Source organism: Metarhizium robertsii (assembly GCF_000187425.2).
Source record: "Metarhizium robertsii ARSEF 23 chromosome Unknown MAA_Scf_1, whole genome shotgun sequence".
In the NCBI taxonomy this organism is placed as follows: domain Eukaryota; kingdom Fungi; phylum Ascomycota; class Sordariomycetes; order Hypocreales; family Clavicipitaceae; genus Metarhizium; species Metarhizium robertsii.
Genome location: NW_011942149.1, coordinates 2,917,660 through 2,943,630, shown reverse-complemented (window position 1 = coordinate 2,943,630; position 25,971 = coordinate 2,917,660). Strand labels below are relative to the sequence as shown.

The following is a 25,971-nucleotide window of genomic DNA, read 5'->3' as shown; positions in this document are numbered from 1 at the left end:
TAAGCACTTGGTGGTTGCACCGGGGTTTTGTGTGTAGGCAGTATAGGATAGAAGTAAACGTTTAATGAAGATTAGATTTTATTCACAGCTGCATTCTAATTTCTACCACCTGTTCGGCGCAGAGACAGAAGTCGACGAAAATGTCTTGGTAGTTGTCGTTGCCTGTCTGCGCTCCTTCTCGAGCTTCGCCAGCCCAATCCTGTCAGTGACGGGCGTAGCTTCAATAATATTATCAAACTCGTCGTCATCCCCGGCATCATCACTGTCGTCTTGGTTGTCGCCGCTCCTCTCGTTATCCGAGTCGGGCTGCATATCAAGGTCGACTTGGTACCGATGCCGTTGCTGCGGTCGCGGTATTGACGCAGGCTTCTTCTTCTCTTGTTCCAACTCGGGATTTGGATTGCTAAAGGTTTTGGAGGCCAGGACCTTGCGCCGGATTTCCTCCATGGCGGCGTCGTCATCTTCGCTGCCGTCTGTAATGTCAAATGGGTCTTTGTCTCTTCTGGCTTGCTCGTCTGGTATATTTGCAGGAATCTCGCCAGGTTTGGGATCTAACGGCTTCTTGCCCAAATATATGCCATCTACACTACCGTGGCCATCTGACCTTGCATCGCTGTCACCCTCTTCGCCTTCGCCTTCGCCTTCGTCGTCATCGTCGTCGTCGTCATCATCATCATCATCATCATCATCAGAGGGAGACATTGCCATGCGGTTGGTATTGCCGGTCGTCCACATGTCGCCATGGCCTTGTTCTCTGCTCTCTGCGTATTCCCGCTCTAATCTCTCCATCCAATCTGCCTCCGTCTTTTTCACTTCGGCGGCATCCTGGCAAGCGGCATATCGTTTGAGAATGCTCGCGTTGATATGTAAGAAAGACTCTCCGTACGAAAATGGAGCCAGGATCTGCTCTGCCCAGTCGGCATGTCCGCAGATGTAAAAGGCAGCGGCGAGAGCCTCAACGCAATTCAGTCTCCACGGCTTTCCGTAATTGACAGTGTTCGCGGCGACGAGGTAAGGCAGCAGTCGTTCGCATTTCCCGCCAACCTTGCTCCACTGAACCTCTTGCGTACGGGCCCAGGAGCACTCGACAACAGCGGCGCCGTACTGGTCCATGAGCTCTCGATCAGCGGGGGAGACGACTTGTCGGCCGTTGGGGGTGATGATGACTCCATGGTGTCTTTGGCCCATGTGAAGATCGCGCATCATTCCCAGCTTCATGAGTTTCTTCCCTGAGCATCGTTTGGGGTCGCAGTGGCCCAGATCCCAGCATGCTGCCTTGAAAGCTGGTCGTGCTGGCTGCTGGCCTTGGTCGCCGTCCTGATGGCGGGGCTGTCTCGAGCCGCCACCTCCATGGCCACCACCACGGCCGCTTTTTTTGCCTCTGGCAGCAAAATCCTTCTTGTGACGAACCATTGCGCGTATTTCTTCGGGGAGGCTGGGCCTTTCTAGACCGGTATGGCTCAATGCTCTTGGTGCTCAGTAGTCCGCAGGTTGACGGAGCGACATTGGTACGGAGTATTGGGATAGCATAGAAAATTATGGCGGCGACTGTTGGTGGGGGTGGGGCAGGGCGGGGCGGGGAGAAGTACGTACCTAGGTATCTACCATCTACAGTACTTAAGTAAGTAGGTACGTACATGGTACATGGGAGCTCCTGAGGTGCCTAGTACGTACCAGACGTACCTAATGTACTTCCATCGACGTTAATAATTCTCCAGTGCGAGTTGACGCATGCAAGTGTGGCGTGCAAGACGGTTGGGTGTGGCTGGACCTTCGTTGCTGGTCACCCCCTCCAAGGCCCAAGGCATCTATCTCCACCGTCCATACCGCATAGTTCATCGTCTGCTGAGTCTTGGCCTTTTCTCTTCAATAATCTGCCAACCTGTCTCCCCGTGCTCAGCGCTTCCGCACCTTCAAGACCTTTCGGAGGCAGCCATGAGGGACTCTTCTTAACGGACCGGCCGGCGCATTAGTCTATCCCATCACACTTGTCCCGGTCTTGCTCGGCATATGACGTTGAACAGCCAGCTCCCTTCCCCTCAGGTCAGACTCCGCCTCTCCACCGGTGAAGCCAAGCCTACGACGAACCTTCTGCCTATCTCTGCAGCCGCGTCCGTCTGCCGTGCATCCTCTGTATACGAATCTCGATAGCTCCTATTCTTCGACATCATAGATCACAATGGAGGCTGCTTCTGCCAGGGCGGCCGCCCGGGACCGCTGGAGCGAGTTCGGCCACGCCCCCTCCCAGCTCCAGCGCTTCATTCAAGGCGCTTGCAGTCCCGAAAACTATGAGCCGAACCTGGCTCTGAGTCTGGAGATTGCCGATTTGATCAATAGCAAGAAAGGGTCCGCCCCGCGTGAGGCCGCCACCATGATTGTTAGCTACATCAACCATCGAAACCCAAATGTTGCGCTGCTTGCTCTCAGCCTGCTCGATATCTGCGTCAAGAACTGCGGCTACCCTTTCCATCTACAGATCAGCACTAAAGAGTTTTTGAATGAGCTGGTTCGCAGGTTTCCCGAGCGCCCGCCTATGCGTCCGACCAGGGTTCAGGCCAAGATTCTCGAGGCTATTGAGGAATGGCGCGTTACCATATGCGAGACGAGCCGCTACAAGGAAGACTTGGGCTTCATTAGGGATATGCATCGCCTTCTGAGCTACAAGGGCTACATGTTCCCCGAAGTGCGACACGAAGATGCCGCAGTTTTGAACCCCAGTGATGTAAGTTGATAGTGCGAACTCGTGACCGCCAACGTTCTTGGCGGTATAAGAGCAGCCTTGCCCAGTACTAATGCATGTGCAGAATCTCAAGTCGGCTGAAGAGATGGAAGAGGAGGAAAAAGAAGCCCAGTCCGCGAAGCTCCAGGAGCTCATTCGACGTGGCACTCCCGAAGATCTTCGAGAAGCCAATCGCCTAATGAAGGTAATGGCCGGTTACGATACCCGATCCAAGACCGACTACCGCGCCAAAGCGGCGGAGGAAGTAGCCAAGATCCAAGCCAAAGCCAGGTTGCTTGAAGAACGGCTAGAAGCGTTCAGGCCCGGCGATAAAATGTCCGACGGCGATGTGTTCAGCGAACTGGCCTCGGCATTGCAGAGCGCACAGCCAAAGATCCAAAAGATGTGCGAAGAGGAATCGGATGATCATGATGCTGTTGCTCGGTTACTTGAGATTAATGATAGCATTCACCGCACTGTCGAAAGATACAAGCTTATCAAGAAGGGGGATGTAGAGGGCGCGGCTAAAATTGCAGCGGGTTCTCTTATCCCCTCGGGTCCAGCGAAGACGCCATCAAGCTCTGGCGACGCAGCGAACGAATTATCTTTGATAGACTTCGATGCCGACGCGGTAAACGACGGTAATGGCATTGGAAACAACCAAAACAACGGCGCGCCCGCGGGTAGCACCTCACAGGCTAGTGGGTTGGAGAATGACTTGTTAGGGCTGGATATTGGCAGCTCATCAAGCAATTTTGGTCAGGGAGGCAACATTGTCCTTGGCTTTGGAGCCAATCAAAGTAAGTATAGTGTTCATGTACTGAAACTTCTTTCCTCCTCGGAGCGAAGTCTCCTGTCAAAGCCTCAAAGGCTAACATTACGCCTCATAGATATTCCAGGTCCAGCTTTGTTATCTTCCATGACACAGGACAATAGTGCCAGCGGAAATGTCTCTAACCAGACGCCTTCCTTCTCCCAATTTGCCTCATTCACATCTCCTGCAGCTTCGCAACCTGGCACCCCGCAACCTGCAGTTCATCAACAACCCAAACCCCCTTCATATCAGCCGGCCTCGGATCCTTTTGCTGCCGTAGGAGCCGCATCTGCATTAACATCTGCCCCAACTCCGCCACCTCAACCCGCTGCTGTCTCTAACGACGACGACGAGTGGAACTTCTCGTCATCGCTTCCTCCAGCGGCGCCTAACAAGCCCAAGGAGCACAAGGGAACTATCAATCAGGGTCTACTGCGAACGGACTTCCTGGCAGGACGTGCCACTAGCGCGAGCAACTCAATCCATATAACCTTTGCCTTCTCAAACAACTCTGCCCAGCCCATTACCGAACTGCACTTCCAGTTGGCGGTTACCAAGGTTAGTTAAAGCCAGTTAAAGCCCCTAGCACTTGTGGAAAGTAAAGTAAAAGTAAAATATTTCAATTACGCTAACTCCACACCAGGGCTACGAGCTACAACTCAAGCCACAAACTGGCCGAGATCTTGCGCCCAAGCAGAGTCGCGGCGTCACCCAAGAAGTAGACATTTGGCACGCCGGCAACCGAGGACAGAGGGTAGACTCAGTCAAGCTGAGATGGCGCGCCACGTATAATGTCGGTGCGGAGAAGAAGAACGAAATGGGCGAGATTCCTGAATTTAGCCTGGCATAAGGATTGTCGTTTTGCAAGTCGTCAAATTTACGAGGATGTCTGTGGGGGAGGAGAGGAATCTTGCGAGGAGGGAGTCAGGAGTGTAGGAAGGCGGGCGCGCTGACACAGCCATCCGGCGGATAATTGCAAAGGGGTATGGTCGGGATCAAGCAGTATATTTTGCGTAGGTACCTACCACTTGAAAAGCGAATTGGGCAGAGATAATAGCGTATCATGGAGTAAAACCAGGTAGACGGGTACTCCGGGAGCGGCAGGCGACCCTGCATTTTATAGATGCCACTCTAAGTAAAGTTTGTCACTGCTTGCAAAAAAGCGCATCCCGAATGACGTCTCGTTCAACAGTCATGTGTATAATTTACACATACAGGCTATTTAGACAAGCAAGCCCCGTTGCTGTAGGTACAGGATTGCTTTATCCGCTGGTATACCATACACTGGGGTGGAATCCCACCATCATTCCCAGCAACCACAATGTTTTCCACTTCCTCACACGCAACCCTGCCAGTTAGACCACGCCTGGATGAAAGAAAGAGGAAAATTCCTGGCAAAAAGACGACGAACCACTCCAAACTCCATGCAAAATTGGCCAATGCATCCATCGTCCTGGAATGGAGAAAAACCCCTGGTAGCATTGTTGCGTTGGTAATCGAATTCTCGGCTCCATAAAAACCACTCGCAAGTCGACCTGACATCCCATGAACAACGACCGCGATATCCGTCCTCGAAAACTGAAACTACAAGACCGTGTCGGTGGCCCGTATGACTCCCGTAAGGGATAGCAAAATACCGGATTAATACATGAACAGAACAAATGGAACAAGGGCAATACATAAATATTGAGGAGTTAACATCAATGTAAAGAGTGCAGGAACCGAGGCAGGGATGGCTGCTGCCGACGAGACGTCGCATAGTGCAGCAACGAGGACAGTGCAGTGTGCCGAGAGACATCCCCAGAGGCGCCCTGCAGACCATGCTGCCCAAATCGCCGAGTTACCTCTGCGCAAGCTGCCGAGTACTGTGGGCTTGCCTAAGCACCCAGTTCACTAACAGAAAACGCGGGCGTAGAGGGCTGGAGAACATATCCATTAGTCGGTGTCTTGTTGATTTGTGCCATGCTTTCTCGCTCGGCCTTTTCTCGCTCGCGCTGCAGCCTCTCAGCCTTGGTGATGCGAGGCTTTCTGGTGACGGCACCACCACGAGAACCAGGACCACCACCCCGACCAGTACCTGTGCCGCCTCTAGTTGAGCCTCTACTACCCCGGGCACCTCTGCTACCTCGGCCACGCTTGGGTCGTTCGTGAGTGCTATTACTACTCTGTTAGTTCTGGCACAGCCACATCAAGAATGACGGAATAGTAAAGACACACATTGCGGGTTTTTCTACCTCGGGCACAAGAGGCCCAGAGTAGACAAAGAAGCCATCTCTACTGGCTGCAGCTTGAGCCTCCCATAACAGCTCCGAGTCATCTACAAAATCGTCCTCGACATCATATTGGTCCTCCTTGAAGTTTCTCTTTTTCTTGGGCTTAACCTGCGCATCAGGTCCACTAGTCCCTCCGTTCTCCGGGTTGCTAGCTTCGCCGTCGGAGTTGTCCAGTGACATCTCATCCCCAGACTCTCGACCCAGCTCGGCCTTTTCAAGTGATGCTGTAGCAGCCTCAATACGGGCTTTGCGGTCCCGATTTGCAGCCTGACGCGGGTGAAGGGCATCCCACCCATACTGTTCTTCAGCTAATCGCATAAAGTTGACATACTTGTTGTTTTCGCCATGCCCGATGGGAATAGTCAAGACAATGGTGGGAGCTTGGACCTCCTCACCAGGTCGAGCCTTGCCAAAATCCAAAATAGAGCGCCCTTCGCTGTCCTGGAAATCGTCGAGAGTATCCGTTCTCGGTGTAGACACGCCCGTAGCAGGCTTCAGTTTGGGAGAGGACCTTCGGATAGGGCCATTTGATATAGTAGTAAAGTTGGCCTGGTTTACCACAGGTCGTTGAATAGCTGCTACAGTGCTCTCCTTCTTCGAATCAACTGCAGTTGGGGGAGCCCCAAGTGTTGATGTAGGTCTGTAGGAAGGCGACGGCGGCATTGATGACGAGTCCTTGCCATGGAGCCGACTATGAGCCGAAGCTGGTGGGTGTCCATGCTGTGACATACTCGGCGAGGTTGCCGTTGCCGTTCGAGCTTGTGGCTCTATTATACTCGCTATCGAGGGAGATCGGTTTGCCGCTTGCGCCGGGCCCCGGGGGGAGCCTGAAGTGGAGGAGTATGGATTTGCATTTTGGGATGTAATAGTTTCGCGTACGGGGTCATAGTTGCCGCGTATTGGATCATAGCTAAGTCCGCTGCTGCGCACGGGTATTGAGGCGGATGGCGGGTCAGCATTCAGAATGCTCTGCATCGACCCAGGATACCCCTCTCTCTTTGGCATCTTGGGCGAGCCGCGGAGGTCTGAGGCTCCCAGAAGTTGATGCTGCTGTGATGGCGATGATATGCCACCATGCTGGCCAGAAGCAGTTCTCGGGACGTCGGAGTCTGCGTCTGCATCCGAGGCGGGCGCAATTTTTCGCTTGCGCTGGATAGGAAGGGCGCTGGGGTCGCGAGGCTTCCGAGGCTTGCGCACTTTGCTCGGGTCAGCGCCGTCCGTCGTCTTGGGTTTCACGGTAGAACCAGGCTTCCGACCAGGCTTCTTGCGCGGAAGGCCGGCAGCCGTGAGCTGAACCCACTGCCCATCGATAAGTTCGTATCTCTTCTGAGCCGGTGCGCGCCCACTGGCCGTGGTGCCGCTTGGCGATGGTTGTTGGTATGACTGGAAGGTTAATTGACGCTGGTTGGGAGACTGGTCGCTGCCCACGACAATCTGCTCTCGGTCCGTGTCCATGGTAACGAGGCTATTGGGTTTGATGGCGGAAGGGTGGAGGATCGGATATCGAAGCCAGAGCTTCTACAAGCTCGAGATGGCTCCTCTCGACTGGTGCGCTCGCAGCAAAGATACACCGTATGCCGGAAGATGAGGATGCCTTCCTAGTACGAAGGATGGGCCCGAGTTTGGTTTCTGTACAAGGCCGACTGTCTATAGCGTCCGACGGTCGTTGTTGAGGAATGAAGCATGTGTCGTCGGGAAAATAGCGAATTAATTAGACGATTATATCGAACTCGGCCGACTTGAAAGATGGAACTGCGGAGGGACGGAAACATGCAAGACAAGATGTAACAGGACCTAGGCGCTGCCAAGGGGAAAGAAAATCGCCATGAACTCTAGCAGGGAACACAAACAGACAGAAGAAGAATGACGGAACAAAGACAACAGAGACAGAGGTCCCGGAGGGGCGTGCGTGCTGAGACCCCGAATCGAATTAATGTCGAGTCTGGTTGGATAGACTCGGATGCAAGTGTCGCGCAGTGCAGTGTGGCGGTCGGCAGAAACCAGACACGAAAAGTACCTTGTACCCGCAGAACTAGATTGAGCGGGTGCTGACTGGCCGGGGGGACGAAGCGCGGACAGGCGAGCGTCGTGAGTGGCCGAAAAAAATAGACTGCGGGTGCGCCGCGCGCAGCAGCAGCGTCTGGTGGAGACACGCCTCGAACTTCCGCTGCCGCTGCCGCTGGTGCTGGTGCTGGTGCTGGGCTGGCGCTGTTCCTGCGAGGTGCGCGGTGCCAAGGGCCAGGCGCCCGGTGCGAATAGCCTCACGAACCACGCAGGAGGGGTTGGGCAACGATGGCGGGCGGCCCGGCAGCTCTGTCTGCGCAAAAATGCACTGGATGCGTCGACACAGACAGCTTGGCTACGGCTCTGTATGCCGCGGAGAGCGCTGCACAAAATGATGACGGTTTGGCGATGGCACAGATGCGGCGACGCGGGCAAATCGATGCAATCTGGCGATGCGCCGTGTTGGATTTGGGTGATGTGGGCGGTTGGGGATGGTGAAGGAGTCAAAGTGGAAAGGAAAGGGGGAGAGAAAATTCGAGGGGGGGCGGCGATGGCGATGGGAGGATAGGAGGATGGGGCTGGAATTTGGGGATGGCTACAACTTTCGGAACAACGAACAACATTTCTTATTCCACATGCGCTATAAGGACGGAAAACCGGGGCACGACGGCTTAATCAGGTAGAATAACTCGAATGACGGCCTCAAGTCATGGCTTGACTAGACGAGAAACGAAACACCAGAACCAAGGATCTCCAAGAGCTGCAACGACAACAACAGGGGGGGAGGTGGGTGAGGATGACGGGCGAAGGGGCAGGAGCGGAGGGATGGCCTACAGGGCGTGGCATGGGAAAGTAAAGCAAGAAAGAAACGTAAATGGGGTCACTGGATGCACAGGTCGAGCGTGGACAAAGGGAGAAGAGAGACGGGGCTTGCCTCAAGAGAATAAAAAGGTGTCAACTGTGCATTGGCAAAGCCATCAGACTAAACCAGAGGAGAAATGATAAAACACCAGGCCGCGTCCAAGATTGGCGGCTTAGGAGACGGCTGGGAGCCTCAGGTCCGACATTTGGATGGACATGGGCAATACAGGAAACCTCTGGGGGCGGGCCATTGCGGGCAAGGTACTCGGTACGGACTACGGACTACGGAGTACAGACATGGGAGGGCTCGGTAAAGTGTCAGGGCACTGAAGCAGGTATTCCTTCCAGGCACTTGGCACTTGGGCGCTCACTTGCATGTAATTCTGGATGCTCCATTCTATCACTGTACTGTACATACACGTATCAGACAAGACTTGATACTGAGGACAAAAGCTGCTGGGGACCGCTGGTTGACCTGCCCATCCCACCCCCCAAGTACAGAAACAGGCAGCCTGGCGCACTGGGTTGAGCCGAGTCGGATTCAACGGTGCAGCTCGTCAACGTGGAACTTTATCATAAATAAAGGGCACATGTGGGGAGACACAGAAAGAGGTAACGAAGAAAGAAGCTCAAGCCAGGTTGGGGCCCCTCCCCTCCCCCCTCCATGCAAGATTGTTCACCCGTTTTAACTCGGCGTGTACAGGCCGGCCAATCACAGGGCGCGCCGCTGCCGATGAATTGTGCTCAATGCTGGCTTGTCAGGTTCTTGATGACACCTGAGGGGGTTCGGGCAAGGGGCGTGCCTGTTTCTAGCTTAGCGGGCCCAGAGGAGGTTAATGAACGAGAGATCCTGCCAGCCCAGCTCCCCCCTGTCATTGTGTGTCACCCTGCTGGGCGTCTGCCATCTGGCTCTACCGAGGACGGAGGATACTGTGCACATGTACAGAGTACGGAGTACTAGTACTCCGTATTATACCAGACGCAAGTGCCGAGTGCTTACTCTGTACCACGTAACTATCTGTCGTGCGGCCACACCGACATACTTTCTTGGTGCTGCAGCTACGGCCACATGCTGCGCAAGACGAGCATTTTCTCGCCTCTGCTCGGGAGGAGTGCCCCTTGTCTTACCCGGCCCTCGTTAATTTTTTTTTAATGCTTGATGCCCCCAATAAGTGTCAGATAAGCGCGGCTCGCGCACCCGGTCCATTAGGCGACCATTTGTCTGTCCCGCCAGCAACAAAAAATTCCTTCCGCGTTTTGGTTGGGCAAGTACTACAATGCTGTGTGCATTTGCAGTATCCTGCGAACGACGTCTGGGGGGGATGCAGCTGTACAGTTTGGTGACCTGCTGGGTGCTATTTTCAATTTGGCGCATACCTGGCATTTAGTAGTAGTAACTGCTTGGGCAGATCCAACCAGACCTGACATGTCGCTAAATAGGGTCACCCGAGGATTGAAATTCTGACCCGCCCGGGTAATCATATGTACTTTACGTACTTGAGTACTTGAAGTACTTTTCTTGTAGTACCAGACGACACTGCGCGAGTGGCCCCCGCTTAAAAAAGGGAATAGAAGAGTGAGAAAACGCCGCCATGGGGGCTCCAAGCACATGAACCGTACCTCAGCACCTGTTAGATACCCAGGTAGGCACCTGATAATATTGAATATTCAATGCTGCCATTAACCCCTGCTGTGTCAGTGCAGGAAGCTCCTTGCCTTCCAAAGTTGCTACCCTAGACCCCAATACTACGATGTACCAAGTACTTAGCTACATAGAAACCCACGCACTAGGTCTGCGCCAAAACCTCCGAGACGTCGAATTTAGAGGGCCTCTGACAAATGACTACAAAAATCCGATTCAGACGCGTGTATCTATGTTTATTTGATTTTTTTTCTCTCGTGTCTCTATACAGGCACGGTGTGCGGCTAGTTCTATCCCCTTCACTTCCCCAGCCCTATAAATAGAGAGGATAGTACATGCGGCCCGCTGGCCTGCAAGATCTGAGGGTGTTCTGGAAGCCTTTGGCAACATTGAATAAAAACGCCGGATCGACGCTAATGCAGGTGTGGCTGTGCTGGGCCAGTGCAGCCCCAAGCCCCAGTTTCCTCTAGCCTAAGTACATATGTACCCTTTGTCATGGGCTGCATAACCAGTATCCGTGCATTGAACAAGCAGTTCTATACAAGAAGAATGCCGGGCAAGTACTACCCAAACATACGGCTTGACAGAATTTTCTATTCATAGAAAGCTTGCATATACGCAAAAGCCATTTCAAAAATGCAACACCACAAAATTTCCTCTGCACTAGCACAGCAGGAAATGAAACTAGGCTAGACGAGATGCGGACGCAGAAATTTTGTTCCCACGGAGTATTGTGTGCTCCAACAAACCGACCCGACCCCGGGCTACTGGGTGAAAACACGATGTAATGCTCATGGCGCAGGGAATTAATTTTTAATTTTAATTTTCCTTTCTTTCTATTATTTACATATATACACGCTTTTTTTTTGCTTCGGCTCATGCTGTCTGTTGCAGGACTGACTTGTGGTCCAAATGTACCAAGAATGTGCCGGCTCACGTGTCTTGGCATCGCCTCCAAAGTATCTGGCTGCCCCACGACGCCAACCGCTGCGTTTTCGTCAGCCATGACCGCAACCCCGACTGACGATCGAGACCACAGCGTCTAGCAGCTCAGAACAACCTCTTGATAACAACATGGATCCGACTCTCCTCATAGGAGATATTGTAGAGAGAGATTCGAAGGAGAAAAGGCCCGTTCGCTTTCCCGCAGCGCCGTCATCGTCTACCGGCTTCCCCTCACACAAGAGGCGCTGGAACAATTCTGCCTTCAAACAGCAACGAGCTGGGAATCTCGGCCAGAATGCCCCTGTATTCGAAGAGAATGAGAACGTTGACATACAAGGAACTGGAAAGCAAAATGATAATCCGTCGCAAGGCTTTGACCGGGCGGAGAGACAGCGTATCGACCAAGAAAACAGACGGAAATTGGCGGCCATGACACCGCAAGAAATCGCACAAGCACAGGAAGATATCATGACGGGGTTGAATCCTGGGCTTATTCAGCGCTTACTGCAGCGCGCAACTATAGATGAACCAACTGGGCCTTCACCGTTTGATCTGCCGGATAACGTGACCAAGACCACAGTGCAGGCCGAGATCCCCTCGAGCAATCCTCCTTCGATCGAGATATCGGATTCCGAAAAGCCGCAGAATGTGCAGCCTTTGGAAAAGAGACCTCAACCTGCGTCCGGCCCACATGGCAGAGAACCTGCAGGACTACCGTCGAAAAAGATTGCAGATGATTACGACGAAGATAAAGCCCCCTCTCAAATTCCAGCAGATTTATTCCCCATTAAAGAGCTGCCGAAGACGACGCACTTCCCTGTGCCGCCTAGCCTTCCAGATCTTGATCCTTCCGACCCCAACTTCCTGGCGACTCTCCATGAAAAATACTTCCCGGAACTCCCTGCGGACCCGAGTAAGCTTGCTTGGATGGCACCCCTACCCAGCGAAGATAGCACTGCGGACAAGGACTCGACATATTATCCACACCCTGAAATTTCCGTATCAGCTCTGCGATTCGATTTCCGTGGTCGTTTTCTTTCTCCAAGAGTGAGCCGCTCTATTGCTTCAACCAAAGGCCTGCACCACCACGGAGAGGCGCCCGAGGCTGCTGGGTATACCATTGCTGAGCTAGCACGCTTGGCTAGAAGTGCCGTACCTGCCCAGCGATGCTTGGCCTATCAAACCTTGGGAAGGATTCTATATCGCCTGGGCAATGGAGAGTGGGGGAAAACCGACAACGACCCCATTGCCATGGGAATATGGGCAGCGGCGAAGAAGGGCAGAGTACTGGACAGTTTAATGGAGGCCGCTGTTGGTGAAGGTGGCCACCGAGGTAGCAGGGCATATGCCACTGAAGCCTTGTGGCTGTTTGAGAGAGGAGGCTGGAAAGAGAAGTATCAGGGGCGTTGAAGAAGCGTTCTAGAGTCAAGAGAGAGCCAAGGGCGAAAGGGAAAACAACAACAGCAACAGTTCCGACTAGTGGTTTAGGCATCAACAAAGACCCGCGGATACATACTACAAACAATGGTGGTGGAGGCACTCAAAGGCCGAATTGCCCACACTTCGGACGAGTCACAACTAGGCATGGGCCAATCATTAATGCGTCGAGCATTTTTGTAATGTCGCAACATTTGCCAAATTTAATTTTTCGATGCGCATAAGTTTTGAAATCACGAAGCATTGAAGGCGGGCATTCTGCATGACGGGTTGAGACAGGGTTCAATACATCCCTGGCAGAAATAGGACTCCAGCAATGCTTGTGTCTCCATATGCAGGTGTCAACATGCGAGCAGAGCGAGAGGCCGGGGAAGTAGGCAATACTAGCGATGGGCACTTGAGATAAAGTGTTGTCCGGCTCAAACGATACTACGTAGTGGTGTCCCGCCATGGATTAAATCCATTGACCCCGGCTGTCTCCCACTGGGCTGGCTGCTACTGGGCCGAGAAACAAACCAGACCGATTTTACTTGCCAGTCCAAACAACTTGCCTGCTAGCTACTTAGGTTCGCAGCGAAAACGTACGGAGTATCTAGGTACATGGATTATTGAGTCCAGATTCTGGGTTTGAATATGAAAACAGCCAAATCCGACCCAAAAGGAAGTAGTAGCTAGCTATCGTCATTCTCCAGCCCCCGATGTGCGTCTTTATGGGAGGTGTCGTTGGAGGAACGAGCGGTACTCTGGTATTAGACACTGCACAGCGGGAATGGTGTACTCGCCCGCCTTGATGCATGCCACGTCTTGTCAGGTACCGATGAAGTTGGATTGATGGTGTGTGGTGGTTGTGTGGATTGTGGATTATGGACTGTGGACTGAGAGACTGCGGACACTACTCCATATGTATGTACTCTATCGGAATTGCCAATGGCCAGTCAGACTGGCAAACAATAATCCGTAAAAATATTGTATGCTCCAGTGATGATTGGTCCTGATGGTCGTCAATGTGCTCAACGGTGGGACGGGGACGGGAACTGGCTGTACGGTGCGGAGTAGTTCAAAATAGTGTTCACATATTGACTTTTTTTTTTTGGTTCAAAGTTGCACCGGGACTTGCGCTGCGGCGGTTGGGCTGCTTGCACCGGCACTGGCGCGACTTGGTTGAGTTGGAAGTTAATTTAAGTAGTAAAAGAGACGGACCCTCTCTGGAAAGGTTCGTTGACAAGTCTGCAGTTGGGACTGGGCACTCATAGCAATTAATCTAGGTGCACTAGACTTCAATGTTGACTCTCCGTTGCCGGCCAGGCATTGCAGACCATGTACAGAGTAGTAGTTGGCCTTGACAGGCTTCAATACCAATTGAAAGATTCTGCTGCATTTCTGGTGCAACCGGGCCACATGCAGTCTGGTGAGGCAAGACGGCTCCAGTGGGAGCATAGTGAGTGATTGGAGATTTTAACAACTAACTATACTAATACTACCAGACTAGTACTAGCACTAGACTCGAGTTGACCCAAAAAAAAAAAAAAACACCCGATCAGAAAACCGTGCCCGCATTTTCGCCTGCCCTTGTCTTGCTTCCCTTTCTCCCCATCCCAGCCCGACAGCACAACGGCATCGCCGCCGACGTCGCCAATTCCCGTCCTCCCCCCTCTGGGTGCTCGCCCTTTGTTCCTTGTACGCCATTCTCGCTGCAGCCTGTTCTTCTAGTCTTCTTCTCTCCGACGTGTAGAAAACCTTCTTGGCCTTTGCCTCCTGTCGCCGCCAATCCCAGACCGAGTCGCTGTCTTCCTTGATAGACCGCCCTTCGCGTCGCCCTTTGCCCATTGCTCATCGCCCGTCTCTCTTGCAAGCGGACGAATTCAACAGAGTGTCAAGTCTGCTTGAATTGACTTCAGGCTTTGCGGCTTTGCTTTGTTGGCCTCGCTATTTCAGAAGCGATCAGGGGACCGGTTGTCTGTGACGCCGCTCATACCGCCAAGCGACAAAGAAGGCTTTCCATCAGAAGCCCCCATCGTGCCCCATTAGCATCAGCACCGGCCTTTGTGTTGAACTCGTTGGAACCTTGCATCTCGCCTCGGACCCCATCGAGAACAATACAGACGCTGTCATCGATCTCGTTTACCGATACCCTCTGTCGGCTTGCGAATCGTGACGAGCCTGCCCGTCTTTGCGAGTGCCAACCAACAGCACGGAAAAAGAAAACGAAAGAGAAAAAGGACAGAGGTCAAGCAAAAGTCCCTGCACGCAATTGCAACAACGTTGCAAAGAACAACTCTACGAGCCACCCACGTCTACTGCAAAACGCAAACACGTTTGAGATCCTGTGACTTTGACTAGCCATGGCATCTCCCTTGCAGTTCGCATATCGGACCCAGAAGGCCATTGGTGTCTTCGACGCCGCTCCGGTCTACGAGCCTCTCGCTGGGTTCACCAAGCCCGAAGGAAATCTGCGGTGCAGCGCATACTCGCCCTGCGGCCGTTTCTTTGGCTGGGCCTCTCCTGAAACCGTAACTGTTGTCGATGCCTCGGCTGGTAACGTCGTTCTCGTCTTGCCCATCATCAACGTTTACGAGCTTGGTTTCTCCCCTCTAGGTACCTTTGTCATTACCTGGGAGCGGCCAGCCAAGGATGAGGCCGGTGACGCCACCAAGAACCTCAAGATCTGGCGGACAGTCGAGGACGGCGTCGCCGGAGCTGACAAGCAACCCATTGGACGCTTTGTTCAGAAGCAGCAGGGCGGCTGGAACCTCCAGTACACGGCCGACGAGAAGTACTGTGCTCGGCTGGTTACGAATGAGGTCCAATTTTACCAGAGCCACGACCTTGTCACCGTCTGGAACAAACTGAGGGTCGAAGGGGCCGCTAATTTCGCCCTTGCGCCGGGAAGCCAGAACCACGCCGTGGCCGTCTTTGTCCCCGAGAGAAAGGTGAGTTTTCACTGCCACAAAGTGTGGTTAGCTTGCGCTCCTGCAAGGACATTATTGCTGACTTACTTCTCCAGGGCCAACCCGCCGTCGTCAAGGTGTACAACGTCCCGCTCTTCCAGAACCCCATCTCGCAAAAGACCTTCTTCAAAGGCGACAAAGTCCAGTTCAAGTGGAATAAGCGTGGCTCCTCTCTGCTTGTCCTGGCTCAGACGGATGTCGATAGATCTGGCAAGAGCTACTATGGGGAGACTACTTTGTATCTGCTCAGCACCAACGGCGCCTTTGATGCTCGCGTGACCCTCGACAAAGAAGGCCCGATTCACGATGTGTCTTGGTCGCCAAATTCCCGTGAGTTTGGTGTCGTCTATGGCTACATGCCAGCCAAGGCTACCATCTTCAATGACCGAGCTGTCGCCAAGTACTCATTCCCTCTCGGCCCACGCAACACCATCACGTTTTCCCCGAATGCTCGCTTTGTCCTCGTTGCTGGCTTTGGCAACCTGGCCGGTCAGATCGACGTGTATGATCTGGAAAAGGACTATCGCAAGGTCTGCACTATTGAAAGCGGCAACCCCAGCGTGTGCGAGTGGAGCCCAGACAGTCGCTACATCATGACGGCCACAACATCCCCGCGTCTTCGTGTCGACAATGGCGTAAAGCTTTGGCACGTGGGCGGCAGCATCATGTATAACGAAGATATGGTCGAGTTGTACAACGTTTTGTGGCGACCTTCGGCTCCTGAGAATGTGGCCGGTGGTGATCCGCTTAACCCTGTGCCCTCCCCCCATGCCTCTGCTGCTGCTTACCTTGGTACTGTGAAGACGCCCAGCAAACCTGCCGGGGCTTACAGGCCCCCCGGCGCCAGAGGTCTGGCCACGCCTCTTCACTTCAAGCGCGAAGACGAGGGCGGTGCAGCCCACTTTGTGAGCAACGGAACGCAGAACGTTGGTCCCAACGGCTTCGGTCGTCCTCGCCGTGGAGTCCCCGGTGCTGAGCCAGCCGAACCGTCGCAACCCGCGGCGAGGGTTGTGCCTGGAGCCGAGCCAGTAGGTGAAGATGGCGCCAAGAAGAATAAGAAGAAGCGTGGCAAGAAGAATAACCAAGAAGGCCGGCCCGAGGCGGAGCCCAATGGCGGCGCTAGCCTTGCCCCCTACGACAATCGTGCCCCTGGCTCTGGTAGAAGCCCTGAAAGACGTGGCCCTGCTAATGGCAATGGTCGAGATCACAGAAGCCGATCCCGAAACAACGGAGGTAGCCGCAGTCGCAGCAATACCCAGCATGGCCAGCGTTTAAACCTTGGCCAGCAGAACAATTATTCTGCGCAGCAGCAAGGCGGCGCAGCTGTTGCTGGCGCTGCGGCCGACGCTGGCCAAAGTGCCAACGCCAAGAAGATCCGCAGCCTTCAGAAGAAGATTCGTGCGATTGAGGATTTAGAAATGCGACTTGCTGGCGGAGAGAAGCTTGAAGACACACAAGTCAAGAAGATCAACACCAAGTCGGCTGTGTTGAGAGAGCTCGAAGGCTTAGAAAAGGAGGCTTAATCTTGTGACAAGATATCCGTGTATATGTGGAATAGGCAATTTTTATCATGATGTGATCCCGGATGGAGCGGTTCCATGCAGGGGAGATTTCATCCCTACGTTATGTGTGGACATGCAAGCTGTGTCGGCAAGCAAAGCAAATTGAACAGATGCCAACATGATTGACGGACTCTGGATGTATGTACGACAAGAAGGAAGCTGTCTTTTTGTGTTTTGGAAAACCGTCAATTGCGTCACATCGAAAACATGGGGCGTCACAGTGGTGCATCCCAGCCTGCATCGGGCTGGTGTAGTATGATGAGGCAAAACTTGATCTCACGGGGTTGAGATTGAGGGGGGACAAATATTGAGAGTGGCATTTGGAGGGAGTAAAAAGTTGGAAGAACCTGCTGGTGTTTGATGACGGAGAATTGCATCTTGATAACCCAGCGAGTCGACAAGGTCTGAATAGAACGATAACACTTCATTGTAATTTGTGTCTCCTGATAATGTAGAGATTTTGGTTGAGAACTGCCCATTGTGATGGTATTACTACGCAAACGTAGGCCTAGCTCTTGGGGGACACGTTGAAGAAACGTTGAAGAATTGTGTCAACAGCCGCTGTGAGTGAGTGCAAGGATGTCGTCATGGGATTTGATGTCCTTGTGGAAGAGATAGATCAGTTGCTCATCCAGACGTCGCCTCGCGCAGCTCGACCAGGTGGCGAGACGGAGCGTCAACGCCAAAGTCCAACGCTACAACATATTTTGTTAGCAAAAAAGGAGGGAAAACGTGTTCGAATTCGTGTTGAAGCCGGCATGGTCTGCTGCGAAGTGCTGACTGTGTATAATTGTCCAAGGACTGGGTTTCAAATTGCAAAGAAAGCTTTAGATCCATAATGCGTAATAGTGCTTGCCTCCCCAACAATTCGCATCGATTCGATGCCCGGTTAGCTCAATCGGTAGAGCGTGAGACTCTTACGAGTACACGAAATCTCAAGGTTGCGGGTTCGACCCCCGCATCGGGCTGTTCCTATATAAGAACGATTGACAACATTTTTTTTTGGCAAATTCTTAGCAATTGTCTTGTCCCCTCTTTTTTTTTTCTCTTTCTTCTTTAACTTTTAGCAATTGATCGCCAGGGAAATTGGAAATTGAGCGTTGGATATATTTTTCAAGCCGCGTGCTTCTAATTGCTGTGGGATGGTATCTCTGTTTGTGCCTATTCCAAGATCCCTCCCAAGGCAGGTCGATTGTCAGCATGGGATTCACGGCTGGGCTGCTGGTCAAGGCAACGCTCCTTTGGCGGTTCAACTCATACGAAAGAAGGTAGGTACTGTTTTAATGTGTTCATTTTTATTCATCTACTAATAACTGAGAGTTGTATGTTGTTCGATAGATATCGGTGGCCATGATGCAGGGCTTCAAAAGCAGGAAAATAGGATAATAAACAAACTCCAAGCAACGCTATGCGAAACCGCCCTCGGCGAAAACATTTGAATCCGAACCCCCATCAGTCGCTCTGACCCGTATTGGACTCGTTCACTCTGGCGACGTTTTTCTCGGCGGCATCTCTGTCAGCCAGCATCCTGGCCGCCCTTCTCTCCATCCTGGCCACGCCCCTGGCCCTCTTCTCATCCAGCCTCGCCTGGTCCTCTCGCAGCTGGCGAATGACTCTGCTCTTTGCGCGGATTTTGCCGCCATATCTCCAGAACACAAAGGGAATAGGGATGATGGCGACCTCGAGCAGACCGAGCAGAGTGCCCGCCCACTGCGCCCTGAGCGCGCGGTACATTTGCGGGCCAGCAAGGGGCAACGTGCCGCCAATTACGCTCCTGATGACGGCGTTGCCGGCCAGAGCGCTTGCGGCGTAGATGCCGTAGGCCCCGGCGAGGTAGTTGGATCCGTAGATGAAGCTGATGGTGTTGCCGCATCCAAAGGGGATGCCAAAGGCTATGGGCGCGGCCCAGTGGATGGACGCGGGCAGGCAAGTCCACGAAAAGCCAAGCTGGCCGACGGCCGTGGAGACAGCGCCAATGGCCATGATGGAAGCCTGCGCCTCGGGGTACGGCTTGCCCGTCTCTGGGTCTCGCGCCTGCAAGTTGATGATGTGTCGAAACAAGGGCTCGGCAGCGATGGCGGTCAGAGTGCCGATTCCGATTCCGCAGAATGCCAGGCCGGATATGCCAGGACCCCATCCCCTGTGCTGTGAGAAGACGATGGGGTAGGCAACGAAGCAGAGGTAGAGAATTCCGTAAATGATGGAGATCCTGTGCGTTTTCCGGGGTCAGCCAGTTTGGACACGCACACACACACACACACACACATAAAGGACGCGCGAAATCTTCCGTACCAGAAATTCATGAACCACAGGATGGGCTCGGTCGCAAACAGGACGAATGGCCGGCTCAGGTTTACCTTGAGCAGGTGCAGAGTCGAGACCCGTTGGTCGTACTGGCACCAGTACCGGGGGTCGTCCATTTGCCTGCGCATCCTGGCGGCCTTGCGCTGTAGAACCTTTGGCGCATACGTCTCCTTGACGGTGCACATGAGGGCAATGGCCAGGCCGGCCATGATGAGCACAATCCAGTTGGCCCAGCGCCATCCGAGGTATTGAAACACGAAGCCGCCGATGATGGGGCCCGTCACGGGGCCGTTGAGCGGTGCCACTCCGAAGAGAGACATGCTCCTGGCGAGATAGTCTGGGTTTGAGACATCGACGACACTGCCCGGCGCGTTGGAAATCATGACGGCGCCAAAGAATGCCCTGCACCAAGGAGTTGGTTGTTAATACAAACGTTCAGCCGGCGAGGGGGCATTCTAGTGGTTCGGGGGCAAATAAATAACACGCGGGGGAAGAAAAAAAGAAAGAAAGAAAGAAAAAAGAGAGACGTACCCGATGAAACGAACCACGATAATGGTGGTCAAGGAGTTCGCCAGACCGCAAGGGATAATCAAGACGGCCCACAGGCAAAGACACACAATGTAGATGATTTGGCGGCCGTACAGCTCACTCAAGGGAGCAACAACCAGGCTGCCGGCAGCGAGGCCGAGGAGGTACGTGGTCATGCCAAGCGTGACAATGGTGGTTGTTGAGCCAAACTCTTGGATCAAGCCCGGCGTGGACGAGGTATAGCTGGTGCTGTACATGGTGGCAACCCAGGTGGCAAACGACACACAAAAGATGCACCAGCATCTGTACCACAGGGGCCAGTTCCTGGGGTTCTCGGGGTCGTTTTCCTCAAAGTACACCTCGTACTCTGGCGGGCGGGATGCGGTGCTGCCGATGCTGGTGCCGGTCCTGGTGTAGGTGATGGGCTCGCGGGCCATCCGCTCGGCTTCCGTCTCGACATCGGGCGTGATGCAGTGGTCGAGGTTCTCATACGCGTCAGTGGCATCCAGCCGTTGAGAAGCATTCGACGGCCGGCTACGGTTGGTGTACGAGGGTTTGATGGGCTCGAGCCGAGGCGACTCGGCGTCAGACCAGGAGCGGGAGGTGGACGACGGGATGATATCGAGCTGGTTTCCGTCACCCGCGGACGTTGCTGCCGGTGCCTTTTCAGGATCGGGAGCCATTTGTCGGACCAGACAGCCTTTGGCTGTCGAGACTTGGTTCTTTTAGGTGCCCAGAAGGACGCAGGGTCGGTTGATGTCGGAGCCGGATGTATCTCTATGCTTTCCACAGCCGTGGAAAGGGAGCCGGTGGGACATTGGGCAGAAGCGCAAGATAGACAACAGCACAAGGGACACGGGGGTTGAGAAAGATGGAGGTTGGAGAAGAGGAAAAAAACTACGCGCACACGAGGAGATGTTGAGACGAACCAGACCAGGGCCGGGCCGTACGACGGACTGAGATTTGGCACGAGCACGGACAGACGGGACTGGTTGACGGGAACCGCAACCGGAGCAAAAAAGGGAAGAGCAACAGGAGCAACAGGAGCAACAGGAGCATGGATAGGAATAGCAGCAGAAACAGGGATGGAAATGGGGACCAACTCTTGTACATACATGTGTGTGTGTAACAGGATGGGGGAAGTTGTATCGTACGAGTCACATAGTCCGGGGGGACAGACAAGAAACACGGGATACGAAGAAGAAGAAGAAAAACCCTGAGGGCTACATTGCTGGAATGCTGGCTACAGTATTGCGAAAGGGCAGACAATTGAACCACCGTTTGCGGCCGTCATGGATCAATGAATGAACGGATCATTGTTGTCCACGGGTTGCGTCGGACATAAAGCGGAGACTTGGAATTTCCTAGGTGGGACGGAACCGAGTCCGCCATTCTGACTCGCCCGAGCATCTGGAGCGGTGTGGCCCCCGAGCCGCCCAAGTGGGTTCTCGTGTCCAGCAGTCCGCGGAATTTCGCACCAGGACCGACCGCGGAGTCTATGTACTTGCATATATAAGTGGCTAGCCCACTTGGTTGCCAACGGGTATCTCGACAGACAACCCTATTCATCTTGCATCCTGACGAATCCCCCGTCTCGCCGTTCAGTTGTTACGAGGATGGCTGCCCGACAGGATGTGCGTTGCCGTCGTTGATATATTGTCTGCGCCGCTTTTTTTTTTAACCCTTTTAGTTTAGATACTACATTGTACTGTTGTCAAGATATAAAATACTATGTCGAGATACAATATACTATTGTCAAGATACAATATACTAGTATCAAGATACAATATACTATTGTCGGGATACAGTATACTATTGTCGAGATACAATATACTGTGTCGAGATACAGGATCCTGCTATTGAGATATATTATAGACTATCGCGGCACATTCTACCATCGGCCAACCCAGTCTTCACGACGCCCTGGTCATTCTGATATTCCATCACGTATACTTTGCTGCATCCGTACATGCGGGTGGCGTCGAGACTCCGTCCTACCCTATTGCCCTGCCATCTTTGCCAATATCCATCCATCCTTGGTCAATATCAGATACAACTGACGCCAGTTGTATACACATATACACTGGAGGGTGCAAGAGGCGACCGCAAACCAGGTCGTGTTTCGAATCAGCTTTGACCTGTTTGCGGCCGTGGTTTCGGCAAGTCGCGAGCTGACATGTCATGATGCAGCGGACAATCTACCTCTTTTCTTTCTTGGCTGTCTAGTAAACTCTTGCAAGCTTCCTAGACATGCCCGTCCTACAAGAGTATTTTGTCATCCAAAACACATAACCCAACTAGTATGCCCATTCCACACTTAATACACTCGCAAACTTCACCCGTGCCACTTACAAGTTGTTGTACAACATCAAAAGAAGGGTTGCGCAAAAGGAGTTGAGAAAAGTAACATTGTGCCCCCTCCAGAATAACCTACCCTGTAGCAACTCTTCCTTTCTCCATCACAAATCAAACCCACAACACCGCGGAAAAGGAGCCCCAGTAGGTTTTCGGCTGAGTTTCGGCTGAGGCGCCTCACTCCCTCTAATTTAGGACGGGAGTCTAACGTAAAAAAAGGTCCGCGCGGATGTGTGGCGGCTTGTGTACCTGGCCATACTTCCCAACCATTGCAAAAGCCGGAAAAACGTCGGTTTGTAGTAGTGAAAGCGCTTGTTCCTGGGCTGCCTGACATTTCAAGAAAGCCGTTGAAGCTCCGAACCTTGAACCTGGAACTCAAAATGGGTACGGTGCCTAGCTAGTAATCAGCACTCATGATGGGCACTAACGGCTCGTGTGGGCGCCCCAAATACGTACATATGTATGTATACCCATGGTTATGCGTCTTTGGCACCAGACTCTACCCATCACAAGTTTGAGTTTGGAGCTCAAGTAGAGCCAGACGAGCCCACGCCATGCAGGGTATGAGGCCATAGCCAAAAAGGACCCTTACTCCGCCACAAGGGACCCGGAAACCTTGGGGCGCTTGGCCGCCTTCCACCGGCTGTGTAGTGTCTTCTTCTCCTCCAGGTATCGCGAGACACATGTAGTTGATGTAGTTGATGGAGTTTGGATTAGTTTCCTCTGGTTGGAGAGACGCAGAGGCCTCCCAGAGGCTCGTGTGAGTGAGTGTGCAGTCGTGACGCATTCTTTGCTATGCTGTGCAACAAGGCTGTTTCCCTATCTGTGTGAGAGAGAGTGTCTGTTGGTCCGAATAGAATGATTGGCTGCATGGTCCGCTGTCTGGGCCAGCCGTTTGTTTGGCCATGACTTCATTGGCGATATTGAGATTGTTCCGACTAGTGACACTGACTTGTGTGCACCAAACAAGGTGGCCAAGGACTTCTTCCTTGGCATCTCCTTTTCGTCGGGGCAATGTCTCGCGAAGCCCCCCTCCTTCCAAATTACTATGTACATCACGGCGATCCGCCTGACTGTTGATACGCCCCTTTGGCCAAGACCTCCGTGGTGGAGAGGAGAGGAGAGGAGAGGAGCGGGAAACGGTAACGGTAGCCGTCGGCCGAGGCGAACAAGCCACGTCACTAGCCACACCAATAGCTCCACAGACCGTGGTCTAGACAAAGGGGTGTGCAGAGGGGTTTGAGGGGTTAGCAAGCAATTTTGACTGAAATAAATAAAACACAAAGGACAAACAAAACCTTGGCGTACTGGTTGCTGGCCCAGCCGGGCAGAGTGGCAAGTCGGAGCAGCCGTGGTGCAATGACTGGCGCTCTGGCATGTCTTGGACTGGGCTGTTTCTAAAACGGCTGCCGTTCATGCCGATCCCAAGGTGTGGCGCTGCGCCGCTTGATTCGCCGCCTGCCCGAGAGAGAGTCAAACGTGCCTAGTACTACTCCGTAATAACATGCGAGTTTCAACCTGGAACATTCCGACGGCCAGCCTCTGAACCATGACATGCGCAAGAGTTGCGCAAGAGGCACTCCAAAATACGGGTACACCGGCACTTGTATCTTCCGGCGCCATGGACAAATCATCTTCTCCTGGAAATAGATGCGAGCCCATCCCATGTTTGCGATACCACTCACCTTGACCTATCGAGTCAGCGCCTTGTGACACCGCCTTGACACCCGACACCAAATCACGCAAGGAGAGCGACTCCCCCTCGAGTTCATCACCTCACAACCAGTCGTCGAATGGCCGCGGGTAGCAGTAAGGCTTGAAGCTCTCGTGGGCGGTGGGGGCTCACTTGAGAGCTCACGCATAAGCGACGCAAGATACACATATTGAACGCGTCAATTAGTGTTCGTAAGCTTGTCGCTCACTCAGAAATTCGCCTCTGGACATAGTTCTTCTGTCCAATATGGCCTGCTGTCGATGACGTGCTTGTACATTGACCCAACTTGGTCCAACGTCAATGGGAATATGGGCCGATGATGTCATTGTCGCCCAAGTCATGTATGGACGACATAATTGCCTATTCTCGTACTGATGTAGCGTGGAAAGACCTGGTAGGGCTAATTGTTACCATGTATAAGCCAATATGCACTGACAAGAAAGCAAGAGCTTGTTCATCGGAGCCAGCACAATACCCGCTGCCAGGGCTTTGGGTTGGGCTCTGCACTCCGTACTCCGTCAACGTACAACATACAGCCTCTCCGTTTGGCAGGAGACACGGACAGTACACAGCCACACGGCATGCAACGGGGCCACCCGCAAGACATTGCTTTCGCCGAGATACAGCAGCGCGCGGTGATGAAGGTGAAAACTGCCAGATACGCATGGTAAATACGACGGAAGCGAGGGGGCCACGGATCACATGGCCCGCGAGTCCGCCGATCTGGTTTCTGGAGCCCGCTAGCAGAAGAATCCACTCATGCCACGATGAGCTGCTTTCCGGGCGGACCCCTTGGACCCCTTTACTCTCGCCATGTGGCTGAACTGCCTTGCCAGTAGTAGTAATAATGGACGAGGATGTGTGTTAGTGCATCGCACTACTGGTCGCACCGTGGCTGCAGTCGGCACGGTGGAGAGGGTGGAGTGGTCTCTTTTGTCCAAACAAGAATATCCATGCAAATCGCATAGCAAGGGAAACGATAAGTTTTGGGTTCTGTGACGCATTGGGGCGGGCACCCACAGAAGTCTCAGGTGTTATTCTACCGACTATCGGTGAAATGGCTCATGGAAAAGAATCTTTTCGACATGCTTTCTCGTACAAATCATGTACTTCGTTCTGTAAAGCTGTGGCGGTGGAAATCGGAACAACGTACAGGATGCTGCACTGCCGTGCCTCGTTAATTTGGCAATACGGGGTCAATTGCGTCGGGGGCAGCTGTTGATGTCAGCCTCTGATTAAACGTCCGCCGCATTGTCTCCCCCCTGAGCCGAACTCAATACTCGTCAATGTCATAGAGGATTCCCCTGATAGGAGTGAGTCTAGTGTCCAGAAGGGCAGCAGACCAGAAGCTTACTTTTTTTTTTTTTAGCATGCTATTGGTTTCGCTTTGGATCGTTGCCAACTTCATCTAGTTGCTGTAACTTGTTAGCCTTGTATATCAAAAGATGAGTTGGGCGTAGCTCGAAGGACACCTACAATGCTTTCGGCGGGGGCGAGGAGGTTGACACTATGGTTAAAAATGTCAATGGAGCTGGACACAAATGCCTTTTTTTTTTCGATGTCGTTGAAATGTTGTTAGACGCCCCCCAGCCACGACGTGGAGGAGACTCCATAGTATCCGCCACAGTGGCGTTGGTAATAATAGGCGTGGCTTGAAGGACGAATCCAATTACAGCAGTATGACGGAGCAGAATGGGCACCCTTGCTACGAGTCGTCTCTCGGTGCGAAATCTACGTACAGATCGACTACCTACCTATACCTACCTTGGGTAGGTACCTAGGTACTTAAGTAGGTACTTGCTTATATACTTTAGGTACCTGAACTCTATAAGCTGTCCTATGATTGCTGATGAGCTAGGAGACTG

General features: G+C 53.0%; 6 protein-coding genes across 6 annotated transcripts; 3 read left to right on the top strand and 3 right to left on the bottom strand.

The window, feature by feature from the left end:
* Positions 1-102: 102 nt before the first annotated feature.
* Positions 103-1,413, bottom strand: MAA_04532 (uncharacterized protein; the record flags this gene model as incomplete). Its single annotated transcript, XM_007822628.1, has 1 exon — positions 103-1,413. The coding sequence occupies one exon, from the start codon at positions 1,411-1,413 to the stop codon at positions 103-105; it is 1,311 nt and encodes a 436-aa protein (XP_007820819.1).
* A 766-nt stretch (positions 1,414-2,179) lies between these two features.
* Positions 2,180-4,383, top strand: MAA_04533 (Golgi-localized gamma-adaptin; the record flags this gene model as incomplete). The annotated part of the gene is made up of 4 exons (XM_007822629.1): positions 2,180-2,722; positions 2,805-3,519; positions 3,610-4,091; positions 4,177-4,383. The coding sequence occupies 4 exons, from the start codon at positions 2,180-2,182 to the stop codon at positions 4,381-4,383; spliced, it is 1,947 nt and encodes a 648-aa protein (XP_007820820.1).
* A 1,027-nt stretch (positions 4,384-5,410) lies between these two features.
* MAA_04534 (Histone promoter control 2 (HPC2)) lies at positions 5,411-7,261 on the bottom strand (the record flags this gene model as incomplete). The annotated part of the gene is made up of 2 exons (XM_007822630.1): positions 5,411-5,687; positions 5,751-7,261. 2 exons carry the CDS (start codon positions 7,259-7,261, stop codon positions 5,411-5,413), a joined length of 1,788 nt encoding a protein of 595 aa, XP_007820821.1.
* A 4,126-nt stretch (positions 7,262-11,387) lies between these two features.
* MAA_04535 (RNA polymerase II-associated protein 1) lies at positions 11,388-12,668 on the top strand (the record flags this gene model as incomplete). Its single annotated transcript, XM_007822631.1, has 1 exon — positions 11,388-12,668. The coding sequence occupies one exon, from the start codon at positions 11,388-11,390 to the stop codon at positions 12,666-12,668; it is 1,281 nt and encodes a 426-aa protein (XP_007820822.1).
* A 2,369-nt stretch (positions 12,669-15,037) lies between these two features.
* MAA_04536 (Translation initiation factor 2A) lies at positions 15,038-17,166 on the top strand (the record flags this gene model as incomplete). Its single annotated transcript, XM_007822632.1, has 2 exons — positions 15,038-15,625; positions 15,700-17,166. 2 exons carry the CDS (start codon positions 15,038-15,040, stop codon positions 17,164-17,166), a joined length of 2,055 nt encoding a protein of 684 aa, XP_007820823.1.
* Positions 17,167-18,657: 1,491 nt separating this feature from the next.
* On the bottom strand, positions 18,658-20,720 carry MAA_04537 (Major facilitator superfamily domain protein; the record flags this gene model as incomplete). Its single annotated transcript, XM_007822633.1, has 3 exons — positions 18,658-19,414; positions 19,498-19,911; positions 20,041-20,720. The coding sequence occupies 3 exons, from the start codon at positions 20,718-20,720 to the stop codon at positions 18,658-18,660; spliced, it is 1,851 nt and encodes a 616-aa protein (XP_007820824.1).
* Positions 20,721-25,971: the final 5,251 nt, after the last annotated feature.